The sequence below is a fragment of the Hyla sarda genome, chromosome 2, assembly GCF_029499605.1.
Source record: "Hyla sarda isolate aHylSar1 chromosome 2, aHylSar1.hap1, whole genome shotgun sequence".
NCBI classification, from domain to species: Eukaryota; Metazoa; Chordata; class Amphibia; order Anura; family Hylidae; genus Hyla; species Hyla sarda.
Genome location: NC_079190.1, coordinates 245917270 through 245938852, shown reverse-complemented (window position 1 = coordinate 245938852; position 21583 = coordinate 245917270). Strand labels below are relative to the sequence as shown.

Here is a 21583-nt window from a genome sequence, read left to right as displayed (position 1 = left end):
CTTCCTGACTGTCACTACACACTATACACACACTCTGCGCAGGACTATTTTGTCAACCATGCTCCCATTGGATTTGTGACCATTACCGCCTGCTCTCACAATGTATGTGTTCCACTCCCACCTTCTCCCGCAACATGTGTGTCCAATCTTCGCAAACATTTTTTTTCACAACTTTTAACTCAATCACATCCTGGGGTCATTTCATCACCCCATTCTGCCATTTAATTACCCAAGGTGCCATTTCATCAGCCTCTTGTTTTCGGGATTTTGCACGACCCTCTGTATGTTCTGTGACCTCCTGCTTAAAACTAAAATCTCCTTCTCCCGCAAGTTTTGTGTTGGGTCATGTGGGATCTGCAGGGTCCCAATTCCATTGCTGTCCTCTACTACAGACTATTATATTATTATAGACATAAATTCTCTGACATAGGCCCAGATTTATCAAAGAATGTCTACGGTAGAGCTATTTTCCCACGTTTATTTGAGTGGTGGATTTGACTACCGTGCATCTTATTTATCAAGAAGGTGCAGCAGGATGATGAATTTTGCGCGGCTCTGCTGTGGTGGGAAAAGCTCTACCACATACACCTTTTCTAGACACTTGTGAGGGAAGTAGACGCTTTCATGAACCTGAATTTGGCAGGTTAGGTGTTTTTACTTACTTTCACAGAGCTGCCGGGGCATTTTTACTTGCATTTTAGATGTTACAATCAAATTTGATTGCGGTGTCTAAGGGGTTAAAGCCGGGCATCACCGAGATGGGTCCTGGTGGCAGATAGTCGTCAGGACCACCCAGCTATGTCATAGAAGGTGAGTGGGACGCTGTCATCCACAAGAGGTTAAAGGTTGAACTGTGGAAGTTAGAAATTATTCTCGCGCCTACTGGTAGGTGGTGTAGCTTTGCGCCTAAATAAGTTCCTTTGCGCACAAAATACCTTTGACAAAAGTTGCAAATGATAAATACGTGACCACTGCATGGTCAAAAAAGAATTTCTACGGGTCACCAAAAAGAGTGAAACTGTCTATATCAAAAGACTCATAAAAAAAAGGCACCAAAACATAGACAAAAAAAAATAATTCTAAAAGCAATGATAAATCTCCCCCATAGAAAATAATCTAATTACTATAGCTATGATGTCTTGAAGACTATATACATTCTTTGTTTTTATGTTTTTGTTTATTTTTTTTTTATATTTGCATAGACATATCCCAAGCCATAAACTGAAATTATGTAAAAAAAAGTAGAATTTTGCCTCAGGAGAAGTAAAGGTCAATATTGTTTAGGCTGCTTTCTCTGGCTGTTTATGCACAAGAAAACGGGACAGTAAAATAATTGATTCCTTAGAACTTTTGTGATGATGTCAGTCGATACCACTGACAAGAAAAACAAAGAAGAAGATTAGAAGAATAAAGAGGAAGTGGATTACTAGGAAAAATCTTTAAAAATCATGGACAAACATTGAGAAGTCTAGAAACACAATAGAAGCCAGAATATTATGGAGATAACCTATTCATATAGTCACAAGGTTTTGGAAGCAACTTGCCAGCACTTAATAATAGAGGGCTTTATGAGCAGCTAAGTTTTATCAACTGGTTGGCTACACCTACACTGATCCACTTCAGCTTCTGCAAAACACGTCTGGCATTTATAACATGGCAGACTTAAAGTGCTCTTCTCTCGCTCAGTGAGGTGTACAAGTGAATTATAATTTCATCTCTTCAGCTACAATAACTGTTCATCTACTTACTAATACTGACACTGGATTTGGCTCTCGTTCTAAAGCATTCTGTAACCTCAAGTAGGTTATTATAAAATCAGATATCACTCCTAAATACTTAAATAAGTGGAACAATATACTTGTGAAAGAGTCTTAGTGTATTGACATGTTCACAATGGTCTCCTCTAGCAAGGTTTGCTTAGGAGGGTATATTAAGTCTGAATGCATATTGTGGCTTATGTTGGATGAGGTTAAAAAGAATTATGCTTTTTACTTCAGAAACAGTACAGCTCTTATCCATGGCCTGAGTCTGGTATTGCTGCTCATCTCTATTAAAACTTTAATGTTTATCTTTAAAATTTTCCATTTCATGTGCACAAGACAACCAATAGGAAAAAACTTCCGCCAATTAACAATGTGGCTAGATTACTAAAATAACTTTCTCTGTGTCCTAAAATGAACAGATTAGTACCCCTTGAAGTGTGCCCTAAAATATAGATTGGGTCATTCACCCTATCCATATTTTCTCAAATGTCCTTCCTTATAACTTACTGTTTGCTAGATAGAATACAAAGTACTATAATGCTCCATCCTACCTGGCTTTCAAACTACGTAACACTCCTACTATGCTATTCAACTTCAGGTTAGAACTTCACTTCGTTCTATACTACTTTGGCATTCTGGAACCTTTCTAATATCCTATATTGTCCTATTATTCCTTTTATCCCCATACATATAACAATCATTCTGTTACTGACTAAATCCTGTATATTGAGACCAATATTACCAATAAAACCAGTATACAAGGATAAATATGATCACCACACATATAACAATCATTCTGTTACTGACTAAATCCTGTATATTGAGACCAATATTACCAATAAAACCAGTATACAAGGATAAATATTATCACCGTACATCTAACAATCATTCTGTTACTGACGAAATCCTGTATACCTAGGCCAAAAACACCAGGATTCAATGAGGTACATAATCACCATACAGTGACCATATAGTGGTAGATATCAGTTCTGCAGACATCAAATAACTACACTGTGGTTAAATCTGGTGACACACAAGTGACGTCTTTTCTTATTGTCTTTTTTATTTTTTTTTTCTTCTTCTTTATTCAACCAAGACCATCATGACCATTTCTTCCAGCCAGGACATGTCTCTCCAGAACTTAAGGATTTTTTGGCAGTATTTCAAAAAATGTTTGCCAATATTTAAATAACAAGTGTGACCGGTATGGACAAATAGGTTGGTTTTTAGGTTTGTGGACATAGCTGCAATGCATCGGGATAGACTTTCAAGGCACTTGTAAAACTGTAAATGTTAGGATTTAGCCTGTTGGTCCAAACAAATAAGTCCAAAATATAGATGTATATGGGGAGCCATGGGTAGATTGGTACATGTGTGGCATTGTGAAGAGCAATTCTAAAATCTATTCTTGGAGGAACATGCAAACAGTATATCTGCTGAAGTATAGTAGGGGCATTATTATAACCTGAAAGATCAACCTGACAGTTTCATACAGTATTGGTGAAAGCTAAGCTAGTTTGGCTTATGAAAAATGAATTAGTTATGAAGGATGGAAACTTCATGCTTAGAATTACAATATGGACAATACAGGGCTCAATTGTGAAAATATACCCTACAGGAACCCGCCAATAATTGTAATACACAATAATGAATGTAACAAAAATAAATCTTATATACCGGTATAGTCTCTACCACCTCACTACTCCTAGTTTAAAGCTAGACAAAAAGCGTCTGAGTGTGAGGTGGGGAACCATCCGGGCCACAGCTCTCCTGCATGTCTGTCTGTATCTTTATATCATTTTTCATACCTGTATATGTGCCTTGCATACTACTTATATGCTACTTTATTTGACTAATTCATTACCTCACAGTGGAGGTTTGCATAGCAAGCCCATGTGACATAATCGTATGTATTTTACTCTTGTAGGCTGTATGTATATCACTATTGGAATGCATATAGTATTATTATATTAGCACTAGGCACTTTATATACTAAATATACTTTATATTTCTGTAGTATATGTATTTAATACTGGAGCTGTTGTCTCACACGATGTATACATTATGATGTCCCCCGCCCCCCCACACACTCTATATTTTAATTATGTCTTGTGTGTGTATATGTATTTTAGGGGGGTTGTCTTTGTTTTGTAATTTTTTGGGCTAATTCTCAATAAAGATTTATTCTTGTTACAGTTGTTATTGTGTATTACAATTATTGGCGGGTTCCTGTAGGTTATATATTCAAATAATTACCTTGCCAGTTATATGAGTACTATTCTGGTCATTATCTGAGGTGAAGTGTCCTATATCTATGTAGGTTCATACTCAATTGTGAAAAGGTTTTGTTTGTAATATAGAGGACGTAAGAGCAGAGAACGATTAGACCCTGGTACTTTACTAGTGATCGGAAGAAATTACTCACTGTGTACAGTTTTGGTGTCACCATAACAATAGTGCTGAAAATCCTAACCATCCCACCATGGTTGACAAAAAACACATTGCAGGGGTGGACTTGGCAGCAAAAAGGAACTAAACTTTAAGGAGCGTATTTGAAGGTTAGTGGGAAGATTTGGGGGGAGATTTAACAAAACCAGTTTTTTTTTTTCTGTTTAGAGGAAAAGTTGCTGAGTTGCCCATAGCAACCAATCAGATCTCCTCTTTCATTTTTCAGAGACCTTTTCAGAAATGAAAGAAGCAATTTGATTGGCTGCCATGGGCAACTCAGCAACTTTTCCTCTGGACAGGTTTTGATAAATCTCTCCCTTGATCATCAACCGGGTCACTTGAAAATATGCGAGCATGCAGAGACTGTGTTGCTCTTTGAAGGCACACATGGCGCATGGTCTACCCAGAAAATTTCTGGGCGGACATTCCACAGGCTGCAGGCGCTAGGACCGCTTGGAAAGGTGCCGTCTCCATAGACTCCAAAGCAATGCCTAGCAAATACTATTTATTTATTTATATAGCGCCTACAGATTCCGCAGCACGTACAATTATGGGGTACAAACAAAGACAAGTATCAGACATAAAATTACACAATAACTATTCAAACAAGAGGTGTGGGGATATGTTGGGGATATGTTGAGGCCAATTAGAGACTGTTATAGGCCTGTCAGAAGAGATGTGTTTTTTTAGGCAATGTTTGAAACTATGGATGTTGTTGTTGAGTCTGAGGGATTGAGGGATAGCATTCCAGAGAACCGGTGCAGCACGAGTGAAGTCTTGGAGACGGGAGTGAGAAGTTCGGATTATAGAAGATGTTAGTGTAAGGTCATTAGCAGATCGGAGAGAACGTGTAGGATGGTAGACGGAGATGAGAGAGGAGATGTAGGGAGGTGCAGCATTGTGGAGAGCTTTGTGTGTGAGACTGAGGATTTTGTACTGTATTCTGGACTGAATTGGTAACCAGTGTAGTGACTGGCACAGGGAGGAAGCGTCGGTGTAGCGGCTGGAGAGGAAGATGAGTCTGGCTGCGGCATTAAGGATGGACTGGAGAGGAGAGAGTTTGGAGAAAGAAAGGCCTATTAGTAAAGAGTTACAGTAGTCGAGGCGGGAGTGAATCAAAGCAATAATGAGAGTTTTAGCAGTTTCAGTAGTGAGAAACGGGCGGATTCTTGAAATGTTTTTGCAGGTGAAAAGGAAAAGGTGGATACAGTCCTAGGAGACTCTTTCCTAGGACTGTATCCACCTTTTCCAGCCCACCGGAGCACCGGAAAGCTGAACTAATTTATGCAGGAAAAGTCAGCAACCGCCGAGCTGAGAAGTTCGTGATGAATCGAATTTACTGTAAGTTCGCTCATCTCTACCCAGGACCGATCCCTGGGGAACCCCGGCAGCAAAGGGAAGAGGAGAAGTAGAGCCAGACTACAATACTACAGAAAGAATGGACATATTAATTCTTTCTGCAGAAGCTGGAATTAGATATTCTGCCATGTGTACAGTGCAGCAGAATCCCATTTAAAAATGATGCTGCAACGGAATTTCCGAGCAGAATTTTTCTGCCGGATTCACTGAGTGAACATAATCCCAAATACCTTATTTTACCTATTTAGGCTATCTGTATAAAATACCTGCTACCTGCGTTGCCTGGAAGAATACCCTGAATTTCAGAACCTTGCTTTATGACTTTTGACTACAACAAGGCCTGAAAGCTGTTGTAATACTATTGATTATTATCATGTCAGTTGTTAATAGTCACTTAACTTGTTCTATTTTGTTTACTTTGTAGAGCTGGAGACGGTGAAACTGGCCCATGCAGTATTCAGCAAGCTACATGAGCTCTGCTGTAGTTGGGTGAAAGACTTCCCTCTGTGCCCCAAACCACATCTTTATTATGAGACATCAATTCATGCTATTAAAAATATGCGGAGGAAGATGGAGGACAAGCATGTCTGTATTCCAGACTTTAACATCCTCTTCAACCTTGAGGTAATGAACATTTATATGAAGGATACAGAATACACTTTTATACAATGCTTCATGCTTTTTTGGTAAGGGCATGTTCACATGAACTAAAAAATTCCATATTAAAAACATTGCAGAACTCAACCCTTTGATAAAGCATTTATGAAACTGACTAGAGCAGAGGTCTCCAAATTGTGGCCCTCCAGCATTCACAGACAGCCTACAGCTCTAGAGATATTCCTGATCTGACCTCTGATGATTGAAAGGACAGTGGATAGTGCTCAAGACTTTCTTATACAAAAAAAATTCTTAAGGGGGTACTCCGCTGCCCTGCTTCGGAAGCTCCGCTCCCCAGCGTCCGGACGTTTATTGTTCCGAACGCTGCGTGCGGACTTCCGTGTTCAGGGCTGCCCCTCATGACGTCACGCCCACCCCTCATGACATCACGCCCGCGCCCTCAACGAAAGTCTATGGGAAGGGGGCGCGACAGCCGTCGCAACCCTTGACAAAGTGGATTTATCCACGAAACGTCGGGGAGGCTTTTGTCTTTGTTTTAACCAGCGGCAGACATAAAAATAGCAACAGGACTGGTAGTCTATGGTTAGGTGATGCAGGTATATCCAGCACACCAATCACGCAGATAGATACCATTGCTCCAGTGATACTTGGTTCAGTAGGGGGTTATTATAATACCCCCACTGTAAGAACAAGTCACTGTATCGCTGACAATTTTAAAACGTGTGAAGGGGTTAATTGGAATTTTAATACAAATTAAAATAGTCTGTTTTTAGGGGAGGGCATCTAGTAAGGGTTTATCCCCGAGAGGGGGCAACCCCTTAAAGGTTGTTTAGTATACATAGGGAAAAGCTTGATCATGATATGGCCACTTTGTAATTCTGTGTCCATTATTAGAACATTATCAGCTTTTACCATTTAGGTCCACTAATTGAGGTCCTTGGTCATACTGCAACAAGCCTTTACATATTACAATATGTTGTCAATTTAATGTTTGCTTTTAAGGATTATCGGTTATTATTTATTTTTTTCTTTCCTACATCAGTTAGCTGTTTCAAATGGAAATTGAGAATTGTCACCCACTAGCATTTAGAATGTGATGCTAAATAAAAAAAAAAACTAAATACCTCCTAACATAGTATGTGGTTCCCTCAGTCCAGTAACCCCTAGAAAATGTGTGGTAAAGAATTGGCCCTTCTGTACACTATCAGTCCTATCAGGTGGACTCAGTCCCAGTCCCTTGGCCTTCACACTCCTCAGAACTCACATTGCCTGTATTGAGTTAATGTGTTGCATTAATGTGTTAATAAGTGTTTGTACCTTTTAATTCCTGTTGTTAAGCCCTATGTAACCAAGGAAGGTGTAAGTGACCAGGTGACTTTTTGGGGACTCATGGGACCCGACCAAATTGCTCCCTTATATAGCAGGGAGGAGCTAGCCTAAAGCAGTTTAGTGCATGCTGAGATACAGTTTAGTGAAGACCTGAGATAGTCTGGTGTTCCTGAGGGAGACAAAGGCCTAGTCACGCAGCCACACAGCCACTATCCATGGAAACCCGGCAGATGAAAGTCAAAGCCTGGTAAGCATGAATACAGGGGAGAAATCGAGTCGGCATAGTCAAATCTGTCATCGTGGGTTGCATAATTGAGTCCAAGTCCACTTCAAGTTCCAGCGAGCCAACAAGCCTCCAGAAGTTCACTGGTCACCTCCTTGGGCCTAAACTGATGATGACAGAGTAGGTGGGGCTTAGTTGTGATGATGTGATTGTGTCTGAATGACCTGTGATGATGACATAGAGTAGGTGGTGCTGAGCTGTGATAATGAGATTGTGGCTGAAGGACCTGTGATGACATACAGTAGGTGGTGCTGAGCTGTGATAATGAGATTGTGGCTGTAGGACCTGTGATGATGATATAGAGTAGGTGGTGCTGAGCTGTAATAATGAGATTGTGGCTGTAGGACCTGTGATGATGACATAGAGTAGGTGGGGCTGAGCTGTGATAATGAGATTGTGGCTGAAGGACCTGTGATGATGACATACAGTAGGTGGGGCTGAGCTGTTATGAGATTGTCATCATCACAGGTCCTACAGCCACAATCTCATCACAGCTCAGCCCCACCTACTCTATGTCATCATCACAGATCCTACAGCCACAATCTCACTATCACAGCTCAGCCTCACCGATTTCATGTCATCATTACAGGTCTTTCAGACACAATCTCATCACCACAACTAAGCCCTACCTACTCTATGTCATCATCACAGGTCCTTCAGCCACAATCTCATTGTCACAGCTCAGCCCCATCTACTCCACATCATCATCACAGGTCCTTCAGCCACACTCTCATCACAGCTCAGCCCCACCGATTTCATGTCATCATTACAGGTCTTTCAGACACAATCTCATCACCACAACTAAGCCCTAGAAGAAGAGGTTCCAGCTCCCGAAAAAATTATAAGTTTTAAAAGTCCAAAAATTTATTCAGTCCATATTAAAATCAAAAAGGAAAAACATCCTGTGGTTAAAAAAAACCCCACGCCGACGCGTTTCGGACTGTCTAGTCCTTAGTCATGGCCATAGTCCAAATCATTACGCCCCACTTACTCTATCATCACAGGTCCTTCAGCCACAATCTCATCACAGCTCAGCCCCACCTACTCTATGTCATCATCACAGGTCCTTCAACCACAATCTCATTGTCACAGCTCAGCCCCATCTACTCCACATCATCATCACAGGTCCTTCAGCCACAATCTCATCACAGCTCAGCCCCACCTACTCTATGTCATCATCACAGGTCCTACAGCCACAATCTCATTATGACAGCTCAGCACCACCTACTGTATGTCATCATCACAGGTCCTACAGACACAATCTCATCACAGCTCAGCCCCACCTACTCTATGTCATCATCACAGGTCCTTCAGCCACAATCTCATTATGACAGCTCAGCACCACCTACTGTATGTCGTCATCACAGGTCCTACAGACACAATCTCATCACAGCTCAGCCCCACCTACTCTGTCATCATCACAGGTCCTACAGCCACAGAGTAGGTGGGGCTGAGCTGTGATGAGATTGTGTCTGTAGGACCTGTGATGATGATGTGGAGTAGATGGGGCTGAGCTGTAATAATAAGATTGTGGCTGAAGGACCTGTAATGATGACGTGGAGTAGATGGGGCTGAGATGTGACAATGAGATTGTGGTTAAAAGGCCTGTGATGATGTGGGGTTGGTGGGACTGAGCTGGAGGAGGCTGTAAAAATCAAAAAGAAAGGATAATATAGTATGAAGTTTTGTACAAAGGGGCAGTATTATAGGTTGCAGGTCACAGCACACATGGTTTATTTATGTGTTACTGACATTAACACATGAATAAACGTTGTGCACTTACTGCTATAGAGCTGTGATTTGCAACCTGCGGCTCTGCAGCTTCAGCATAACTACAACTCTTAGCATGTTCTGACCGCCAAAGGCTGTACTATAGCAGTACATGCATTGAGTTGCTGCCCCTTATGCATTGCTGGTAGTTGTCATTTCCTTCTAGGAGTTGTACTGCTGCAGCAGCTACAGAGCCACAGCTTGCAGATCACTGCTCTATAGCAAAACATGCTGAGAGTTGTAGTTTTGGGTTATTTTTTTATTCACTTTCTAAATTTTAGTTTTTGGGCACACATTTTCATTTCAGTTCACCCCTAGTATTTTTTTCACCCCCAAAAAACTGAAAGGATCCTATAATAGTAAACGAGAAAAATACTTGAACTATAAAACTTTAATTCTATTTTAGGGGCAAAATGAGGACATATCTTTGTGTGATTGTTCCCCTGAGTGTCTTAGGTCTTTTTGCGTGTATGTTTAATATGTTATTATCGTGTAAAGATTTTTTTTTCCTTTAAACATATCTTTTATGGTACATAACATTTGTAAAACATCTATTCCTTTGGCTGGAAAAAGTTACATTTCGTCTTATCTGTTTATACTCAAAAAATTTAAATATACGCACAGGATATGGGATGTCTGGCAGTTTTAAATACTAGAATTTATCTGCTTAAAATATTCCAGATATTCCATTTAATGACATTGTTGAATACACATCAACCCTGACAATACCCAGCATGAAACATGTATGTCTCAAGAAAGATATAATCAATGTATTAAGCACAGACTGTCTGGGAGGAGATGTGACAAGTGATAGCTCAGAAGTAATAATTCAGAACAGTTAAAATTAGCCAAAGAGTATAAAAAGCAACTGATGTTTTATTCCAACGCCCAAAATAAGCTTTATCACATCCTGAAAAATGATCAAAAGGCCTGTAAAGGATGTCAGCATCCATTAGATATTGTAAATATTAATTATTCCAAAGTTTCTGTTGATTTCTGATTTTTTTAAATATATGCACGAAAACACTGACCAAAATGTTACAACAAAATAAAGTATGATGGGTCACAATAAGCTCTCAAAATCACCTTGATCAGTTAAAGGAAATCTGTTACTACATTCACCCACACTAACCAGCAGCCAGGCATACTGGGAGTTGTAGTTTTGTATTGTGCAGTAGGCACTAAGACAGAGCAGTGAATCAAGTGAATATTAATAAGCCTAGCCGAGCACTGAACAGCGCTGACATCACTGTGCCCGAGGCCAGGATCGTAGCACCGCCCATGCCCCAGACTGCTCTAGACGGTATGGGATCACCGCTGCACGTTATTAAAAGTGACTACCCGAGGCGTGGCCTGAATGGCGAGCTGAGTGGTCTCACTTTTCAGTGCTCCCACAAGCCCGACTCAGTTTACCCTGATTTCATTCCCCTGAGCCCTTACCCACCCTGTGGGAGCCCTAGTTGCTTGGGGGGGGGGACTTGCCTGGAGCTGCTGGAGGCAGGCAGTGACCGCTCGGTGGAGGAGGCAGCTGGAGACTGGTGCCGCGTCTGTGCGGAGGTGCCAGCAGAGGATGAGCGGGCTGGCAAGAGGAGCGGGCGGTGGTACGTCCTGAGTGCCGGTGGGGTGGTACGGCAGGAGTACGGAGAGGCCTGGGAGTGTGCCGCGGGAGAGCTGGTGACCGGGACGGCATCCCAGCATATACAGGCCGGAGGCCCGCCATTACTGAGCTTCGTGTGCAGAGCCATCTAGTTGCTGTGGGGACTCTCGCGCCTGAACTGTGTGGCGGGAGTGGGCCAGACCTTCTGTGGGCTTTCTCCTGTGGCTGCAGAGCGGAGTGAGTACGGGGAGCTCCCTCATACCCTGCTGGATTTGGGGACAGTTTCCTTTGCCTTCGGTCTCCTAGAGGTACTGTACTGGGGGAGACCTGCGGCCCTAATTAAGCCCCTGCTGTCTGTCTGCCTGGCTGGAGGACGTTGCTGCCGGTGGGAGTCTGACCCTGAAGGATTCTGAGGGTCTTCTGCCTAAGCCTGCCCTGGGCTTCACAGTGAGTGCTGCTGTCAGTGCCTCTGCTCTTTATCCCCCTGATCTGCCTGCTTTGCTGGACTTTATTCTGGTGGGCTGCTTACACCATAGCTATTGCTGGACATCTGTATTGCTACACTTCTGCTATATATGCTGTGGGGAGCTCCTGAACCCTGTCTGATTTGCCTTATATATCACCATTGTTGCTGCTCATAATCATCCTGCATTTGCCTGTCTGCTACTGGTGCATCTGGTGGGCCTTGCTGTGTAGCTGCAGATAATCTGGGGCTCTGCTGTGGGCTGTTGGGTCTTGCTGTGCTTCCTCCTGTCACCTGGAAGTTTCTGCTCTGCTGAGCTGTGTGGTGTCAACATTATAGCTGGTTGCTACTCTACAGGAAAAATGGGTGGCTCGCGAAACAAATCTAAAAAATCTAAACAAGCGACTGAGGCCGCCAGGAACTCATCTGAGGATGGCGCATCATCTGATGAGGGTCATTCCCAGGCTAGCGGATGTTCCAGGAGGGACTCTTGTGCTTCAACTCCTATGGTTTCTAAACTTTCCACACACGCTGCCAAGGCCCTCAGTCAATTTTCCAGACCTGCGGAGGTGTTGGATCGAGCCTTGCCAGAACCCTCCCCTCTGATGTTTTCGTGTTGTCCTAGCCCTGAAGGGAGGTGCTCTCCTCCGCATGCTTCTTGCCATGCTGAGTCTATTGATCAGAAATGTAATCAATTGCTAGAAGCCTTTACTTTGTGTCAAATTATGATGGTGTCCAAGGTAGATGAATTTAGACAAGAATTTGTTATCCTCCGTTATGAGACACAGAAACTACAGGAGTGCCCTGGAGAGGTGGAGCACAGGGTCTCGACTGTTGAGGATACCCTTCATCCTTTTGCCTGAACAGATGTCATCGGTACAGCACAAAATTAAACAAGTTCTTGAGCAGGCAGAGGATCTTGATAACAGACTAAGGCATAACATTATACTACTGGTGGGACTGCCTGAGAAGGTGGAGGGCTCTGATCCAGTGGCCTTCTTGGAAACGTGGCTGAAGGAAATACTACCTGCTGACACCTTTTCACCACATAGGGTCCCAGCCAGACCCCCGCCGCCGCGGGGCCTTCCCAGACCGTTCCTGGCGAAATTACTTCATTATAAGGACAGAAACGCCATCCTGTGGGCAGTTCGTATCAAAGGAGAGGTACGCTTTAATGATTCCAGGGTCGCCTTCTATCAAGACTACTCCGTTGATCTTCGTAAACCGAGGATTAAATTTACGGAAGTCCGTCTTTGCCTGTGCAACAAGGGATACCGTTATTCAATGCTGTTCCTGGCCAGGCTGAGAGTGGTGTATGTAACGACTGCACGGTTCTCTGCAGGTGCTGCAGTGGTTGGACGCTGCACCTGTGGCGGGCCCTCCGGACTGACTCTCCTCCTGAGACTCCTGTTACTCCCTATTTAGGTTAGTCTTGTTAAGCTAGGGAGCTAGGATTCTATTTCAGGTTCCTTGTGGGAATACCGACGGACTCTCAGCTACTGTAATCTGACCAATTTAAGGGCTTTTTAGTGAGTTGGCCCATTTAGCTAGTTTAGTCAGAGTTAGGTTGGGGGGAGGGAGTGGTATGGTTTAAGTTCATGAATTATTGCTACTACCCATTGTTACAGTTTAGGGTCTAGGTCTGCATGAGCTCCCAGTGTTAGACAGGGTTTCTTGGAGATGTCATTGCCATATTTTGCATTTGTTTTTGTGTTGTTGGTATGTGTCTGTTTTACGGTTTGTTTGTCTTGTCCTGCGTTTTGTTTGTGGTGTGTATGACATCTGCTCCCGGAGTGCCTCAGGGGTGGCATTATGATATAGGTGCACTTTTACTATTACCCAGGCAAGTTTGTGGGAAGGTGGGGGTTCTTTGTCCGTTTATGTTTATACTGCAGATTATCTTTCTAGGTATTGATAATGGGGCCCCATAAAGTTATGAGTTAGAATGTTAGAGGCCTTAACTCCAAATTTAAACAGGCTCTGTGCTTGGACTTTGAAAAAAAAAAAAAGCAGTCCCCGCACTTGATTTGTTTACAAGAAACCGATCTTACAGGTCAGAAAATTCTTGCTCTAAAGAGAGCTTGGACGCTAACAAACCTCTGCAACCTATACTCCACTGCACTCCTTTCAGGAACGTACCAGCTCACAGCAGTGCACAGAAAACTGAAAAGACCACAAACGCACCGTACGAACCTGTGGAGGGGGTGGTGTGCGTTTACATATCCAACGCCCCTCCCACATATACAGCCTGATAGGCTTAACACTTATATTACTTTGTAGAGTGATCATTACATCAAATGATATCAAATGATATCAAATGATATCAAATGGGCATCTAATCGCTAGAGATATAAAATGGAGTTATGAATATTACTCCACCCAGTTTTAACAACTATCTCTGGTAAGAGACGGTACTAATATATAATTTATAGTATGATACCAATTAGAAAGACTTAAATTAAGTTTCCTCGTGGGGATAATTATGTCATGGGGTGGAGCAGAGAAAGATCAAATAGACTATGCTTATTACAATATGATCATTGCATTGATCCCCATAAGATGTGCCCCATTCATCTGCAGTAGAAGGGTGTGTGGCTTAAAAACTAATATTACCATCTCAATATGGAGCGTTTATAATTAAGCCATATCTGCTCATCTACATGATATATTTCCATCCACATTAAAAAGGAGGTAACTTAATCAATAAGAAACCTGTGTATCTTACCAAGAGTATACATAGTACTTCTGGATAAAGGAAAGATGGCTGCCTGGGGCCCATGGAAACATCTGTAGTTATAACCGGTCATCAGATAGAAATTATTATGGGATAAAGCTCTCTCCCTGACTCTTCATGGCTCTGCCCCTTCAGGTAGCCTCTAGGAACTTCTGTGATGCGGATCTGTGTTCCCTCCTGTCATGAGCATCCCCCATGTCTCACTCACCCATGGATTTTAACCTGTTTCCTATCTTAAAGATCCACCCAAACAAATAAAATGTCATCCAATGATGACTGGTGGATGTTATCTATGTAGATCAGAGTCTAGTTACATGACATCACAGCTAAACATTAATTTACTATAATTGTGTTAGAGATGCAAACAATTATTGTGGCCACCTTACCACCTGTATACACATAATCCAAGACAAGACAATGCTATTGATACTTCTCAGGCATCTCAAATAGATGGCCAGATATATAGATAAATAGAATGCAAACACAACATATTGTTACACTCACACACGCCTGTATCCAGGTGTACAGAGCAGACCACTCATTGGGTACAAAGCAGACCCCCCCCCCCTCCCCATTGGAGTAAAAAATGACAGCCAATGAGTTTCACTCTCCAGGACTTTCATTTGAGATTTGTCAAACATCATGGGTATTGTCTTGTCTAATCCACTTTTACTTCACACATTCCACAAAACTACAACTCCCAGCATGCCCGGACAGCAGTTGGCTGTCCGGGCATGCTGGGAGTTGTAGTTTTGCAACATCTGGAGGTCCGCAGGTTGAAGACCACTGGGGGGATGATGCAACGGTAAATGATGGGGGGGGGGGATGAGACAGGGGGAAATGATGAGGGGGGGGAATGAGGGGAATGAGGGGGGGAATGAGGGGGGGGTGATGAGACAGGGTGGGGGATGATGAGGGGAAAATGATGGGGACATGATGAGACGGGGAAATGGGGGCATGATGAAACAGGGTGGGGGATGATGAGACAGGGGGAAATGATGGTGCGGGGAGGCACTAAATGCTTAATGTCTGTATGGCTAGTGGTGGTCTATGACGGGGAAATGATGAGACTTACTTAAATTTCCCTGTTTAAATGGAGGTGTGTGTTATACGCCGATAAATACGGTACTTACCAGTTACTCTCTAAACACAGACAACACAAACTATATACAAAAATGGGCCACAACGCTGGTAATTTCCCTTTAACTCCTTCACGACGAAGGACGTATATTTACGTCCTCCGCCGGCTCCCGCGATATGCTGCGGTGACCCCGCGATGGCCCCGGTGGCCATCAACGGCTGGGACCCGCGGCTAATACAGGACATCACCGATCGCGGTGATGCCCGGTATTAACCCTTCAGACACGGCGATCAAAGCTGACCGCCGGGTCTGAAGCGAAAATGAAAGTGACCCGGCTGCTCAGTCGGGCTGTTCGGGACCGCCACAGTGAAATCGCGGCGTCCCGAACAGCTTACAGGGTACCGGGAGGGACCTTACCTGCCTCCTCGGTGTCCGATCGGTGAATGACTGCTCCGTGCCTGAGATCCAGACAAGAGCAGTCAAGCGCCGATAACACTGATCACAGGCGTGTTAATACACACCAGTGATCTGTGTAAAAGATCAGTGTGTGCAGTGTTATAGGTCCCTATGGAAGCTATAACATTGCAAAAAAAAATTAAAAAAAGTGTTAATAAAGATCATTTAACCCCTTCCCAAATAAAAGTTTGAATCACTCCCCTTTTCCCATAAAAAAAATAACAGTGTAAATAAAAATAAACATATGTGGTATTGCCGCGTGCGTAAATGTCCGAACTATAAAAATTAATTAAAGTTAATTAAACCGCACGGTCAATGGTGTACACATAAAAAAAAAAAAAAATTCCAAAGTCCAAAAAAGCTTATTTTTGGTCACTTTTTATACCATTAAAAAAATTAATAAAAAGTGATCAAAAAGTCAGATCAAAAAAAAAATGGTACTGATAAAAACTTCAGATCACGGGGCAAGAAATGAGCCCTCATACCGCCCTATACGTGGAAAAATAAAAAAGTTATAGGGGTCAGAAGATGACATTTTTAAACGTATAAATTTTCCTGCATGTAGTTATGATTTTTTCCAGAAGTACGACAAAATTAAACCTGTATAAGTAGTGTACCATTTTAATCGTATGGACCTACAGAATAATAAGGTGTCATTTTTACCGAAATATTCACTGCGTAGAAACGGAAGCCCCCAAAAGTTACAAAATGGAATTTTTTCTTCGATTTTGTCGCACAATGATTTTTTTTTCCGTTTTGCCGTGGATTTTTGGGTAAAATGACTAATGTCACTGCAAAGTAGAATTGGTTACACAAAAAATAAGCCATAATATGGATTTTTAGGTGGAAAATTGAAAGTGTTAGGATTTTTCAAAGGTAAGGCGGCAAAACTGAAAAACCCTACGTCCTTAAGGGGTTAATGGTGGACACAATCACTGGCTATAAAACTAAGTTGAACCATAAATCAAATTAGAAAATCACAAAAAGAAATAACATTTTTCTTACTTTAAAAGACCGGTCAGAATTACGGCTTCAAAGCATACAGATTATCCATTAAATGCAGCTACTGAAACACAGTTGCCTCCTACCTGGCTCGCCAAATGTTGTAGGAATCCAGTCTTGTAATAATACAGGCTCAGTGTGGTCTGCCAGGATTGTGAATTTTTCTTTTTTTTAATCCTGCTCCCACCCTCTCCCGATGAATTTCTGACCATTACCGCCCGCTCCCGGAGGGTGTTTGTTCCGCTCCCACTAACATTGATCCAATTGTTAAGGCTATGCCAAATATTCAAATTAAAATAAAACATTGTCTGTTCATTGCTAAGACCCTAGTGTCTTTATTGGTAAAATTCACGTTCCTATACACATAATGGTATGTGTGCAGACTGCATTGCACCCTTGTCTGTACACTGCTGTACACATGGGGGTATGTGCAGACTGCAGAGCATTGCACCCTAGTGTCTGTAGTAGACATGTGTAGAGTATTGCACCTGTTTGTAGGAATCCAGACTTGTAATAATTCAGGCGCAGCGTGGTCTGCCAGGATAGCGAATTCGCCATAGTTGATAAGCACAAACATATTGTGATCCAGCAACGCGGTTTCACTCACCTGCTTCAGGAAGAATCCCCCTTGCTAGTGTGTGTTGTTTATTTATATCTAACAAAGGTAGGGTATACAAAGCCACTCCCGCATACACCGTACAAAGCCACGCCCATACATAGTCAGCCTTAGGATACAAGGCTTTATTCAGCCTACAGAAGATATGACACCTCCCATGTGCCATCAATAACCACATCTGCAGCTATGGTGCCCAGATGACAACACATGAATCTATGCCATATTGCACAATATAAAGCCACCATAAAGGCAATGTGACAATTTAATATTTCCACGACACCCCCTATTGTCTTCTGCATATCTTGAATCACCCCCCTTCTTTATCTTCTTGAGACTGAACTTCTAATATTGAATAACACTACTAGACAATAAAGACATCACAGTCAGAAATCCATCTACTGTAGTATGTAAAATATGTATAATACATGCTGATAATCTGAATAAAAAAAGTTGTGTGGATGTTTATCATTTTGTTTTCTTTACACCCCATAGGACCAAGAGGAGCAAGCTTACTTTGCTGTGTTTGATGGACACGGAGGGGTAGATGCAGCTATTTATGCTTCTATCCACCTGCATGTGAATTTGGTACGTCAAGAAGTGTTCCCACAGGACCCAGCTGAAGCCCTGTGTAGGGCATTCCGCATCACAGATGAAAGCTTTATAAAGAAAGCCGCCCGTGAGGTCAGTATGCTGAATTATTACTTGGGTTTATTCTATTGGTTGTGCTCTTTAAAAACCGGAACTGAGCTGAGGGGGAGGGGATGGAGTTGGATGAGGAATATACAGGAGTCTGTGAATGTATTTATTTTCCAAGGCAACTGAATTCTATAAGATCCGTAACCAAATTGTAATAAAATCTATTACCCTAATCCAGGCATACCCTTTTTAATGGTTTTCTCTTAATAGAATTTAAAGATATTTCACATGTCACATTAGAGCAAGCCTAGCACTGGCATTAATGGCAACTCTTCTATAGAAACCAGCGCAATTGACTTGATGTCATTGGTGGCTGTGCATTTTCAGTATCTCCACCATGACCTGTTCATTCTCCACATAATTGTGGATGCACCACCCGTTGGATCTTATAAAACTGAATGCCCACATTTGAACACCATTTAATAGTTTATAACTAATCTATATTTTCTGAAAGAGATAAGGTGTCTGGCAGTACTTACCCCTTCTGTCAATAGAGAACACAAACATTTACAACAGGGAGATTTAGCAAAACCTGTCCAGAGGAAAAGTTGCTGAGTTGCCCATAGCAACCAATCAGATCGCTTCTTTCATTTTTGAAAAGGCGTGTGAAAAATGAAAGAAGTGATCTGATTGGTTGCTATGGGTAACTCATCAAGTTTTCCTCTGGACAGGTTTTGATAAATCTCCCCCTTAGCGTTCATTTGTGTAAGGAGTTTCTGAGGGAAAGCGGTCTGCTTCATGCAGCTGAAAGAGCAAGGACCCTGTTCAAGTGATCGTGGGGGGTCCCAGCAGTCGCACCATATCCCCCCTCCACAATCAGATTCTTAATCCCCCACCCCACAAATTTGACGCTAAGCCCTTAGCACATGAGGGCTTGGTTTTTGTGCGACCAATTGTACTTTGTAATGACACTTTTTTATTTCTCATTTTACCATTAAATGTACAGTGAAAGCTAAAATGCATTATTTGTGGAAGAAATTGAAAAACAATCTGTAATTTTACAACTTAACTGTTTTACGTAACGGTAAAACAGTATCTTTATTCTGTGAATCAATGTTGTTAAAACTATACCCATGTTTACATAGTTTTTCTATTATGTTTAAAATTGCCCTATTCTCCCCTCTATAACTTTTTTTTCAGAGTTGTATAATTCAATCTTTGCACCATGATCTGTAGATTATATTGGTACCAATTTTGATTGGACTTTTGGATCACTTTTTATTTTTTTGATCTTTGCTGTGACCAGAAAAAGTGTAGAAATACAGAAAAAAAAGAAACAGAATATAGGCGCTAAGTGCTGTTAAATCTTTAAAACAAGTGATGGAGTAATTTGCCCTTTACAGCAGAGATGGCTCGTGATTGCTGATGTGAGAGAAGGTGGAAAATGCACTCTCCTATTTGTGTTGCATTACAGGCACAACACTGATCAGCACGGATGTAAGTCATAAAAACACTCTTATAAATCCTCGTGGCAGCCCAGCCATCAGAGATGTCAATATGGCATCAGAAGAGATGAGTTGAGAGTGGAGCTCTGCCAAGCCTGACGAAGCGGGGTTCCCCTCGTGAAACACATTGCTTTTATTTTGTAACCATCTCAATGTCTCAGTGTCTTTTACTTACTAGCACTTGTTTATTGCTGCCACCATTTGGAGAAAATTTTTCCTCAGGCCCCACACAAGCACTGACTTTTTTGCTTATGGGAGGACAGAGCTCCACTCTCAACTCATCTCTCCTGTGACCAAAAAAAGAGCATTTATGGCTTTTGGAATTTTTTTTTACGTTTATACAGTTCACCGTGTGGGATCATAAACATTAATATTTTCAAAGTGTCGATCTGGCCTGTAGAAGGAGGATAGGTCCCGCTGCTCAACGTTTGGAACAAACTGTGCCGAACGCTGGAGCTGGTGACATCATAGCACCACCCCCTCATGACATCATGCCCCACCCCCTCAATGCAAGTCTATGGGAGGGGGTGGGGCGTGATGTCATGAGGGGCGGGGCTATCATGTCACGAGGTCCTGGCGCCGGCTCCAGCATTCGGAACAGTTTGTGCCAAATGCTGAGCAGCGGAGTACCCCTTTTAAGTCTCTTCCTCTTCCTGAGCATACAGGGGGGGGGGGGGGTGTCGGGGGTTAGCAGAGACATGAGCTCTGGCCGACCGACTATGTCACAGCTACAAGGGAGAGAGCATAGCTGATATGGAGAGATCCGTGCAAAATGGCTACTAACAATATATGAGTAATTTTCTTTATTACACTTTTTGACACCATACACAGGATGTTTCTTTCGCTGGACAACCCCTTTTAACATCCCTTTAAATTGTAGAAAATATGTAACTAATTATTTATTATTTTTTTTACCATTTAAACATATTTTATATGCCTCAGAATAACCACCAATCTCCCTATAAACAAATGGCTACCATTTACCATGACAACGGTGAGTCCATTCTGTACCACCCTTAATACTTTATAAAAAAGGGGAAACAAAACACATTTAAAAGGCACAAGCTGCCAAGTGTAGCCTTTATGTGTTGTTTATCCCTTTGCTCTGTCATTTGCCTTTTAGGGACACTTTTCTGATGTTTGTATGTACTCAGAAACACTTTTCTTGTCAAGTGAGAGTATTATACTAACAGTTCTATCAGAGTGACAGGTTTACATTCTGCGAGGTGCTCTGCACAGTAATTTTTTTTTTTTTAAGATAACGTTGGCATTAGAAGTTCTGTTTCCAAGTCTGTTTCCTGTCTGTTTCTGACATTATTTTAGAGTGGATCTCATGTACCAATACTGCGTTCTTCTCCATCTGTCATCTGTGACAATAATACCCACATGCTGTTCTATCTTTTACATTGTTTTATTTTTTCAGATTGCGTAAGTGATGCAAAAAAAAAAAGTGTCAGTGTTAGCAGAGCATCTATGTGATCAATTGTAAATGTGGTGGTAGGGTGTGTTTGACTGCAGATATACAACCATTATTGAAGACTTACCATTAGCCAGTTCTATAGACTGGTGGTAATATTGTACACAAGTTTGCCTAATAAGTGATGCTGGCCATAAACCTTCGATGAACAATGGCCGACAGCTAATACTCTAATTACCTCCATACACTTAGACATTCAGCTCGTTCATGTGTGACTTTTAGAAAGAGGAGGGGTAAGCCTCTGCCAGACAGTTTTTTTTTCAGTGGCAATAGGATCCAGCAGTTAAAATCCAACATGCTTGACCTTTCCCATCATTATCTGTTGGGGGAAAGTCAAGAGGCCCCCAAACAGAAGTCATTTGGTGGCTTTGGCTGACCTTTCACTAATGTGTATAGGCACCTTAAGGGTGTATTTATACAGTCATGGCTGTAAATGTTGGCACCCC

General features: G+C 42.1%; 1 protein-coding gene across 1 annotated transcript in view; it reads left to right on the top strand.

Annotated features, from left to right (window-relative positions):
- The window catches only part of PPM1E (protein phosphatase, Mg2+/Mn2+ dependent 1E), a 195136-nt gene that overhangs the window by 135369 nt on the left and 38184 nt on the right, over positions 1 to 21583 (top strand). Inside the window, exons 3-4 of the mRNA XM_056556873.1 lie at positions 5995 to 6194; positions 18012 to 18200. Of these exons, the coding sequence (XP_056412848.1) occupies positions 5995 to 6194; positions 18012 to 18200 (389 nt within the window). The remainder of the gene's footprint in view (positions 1 to 5994; positions 6195 to 18011; positions 18201 to 21583) is intronic.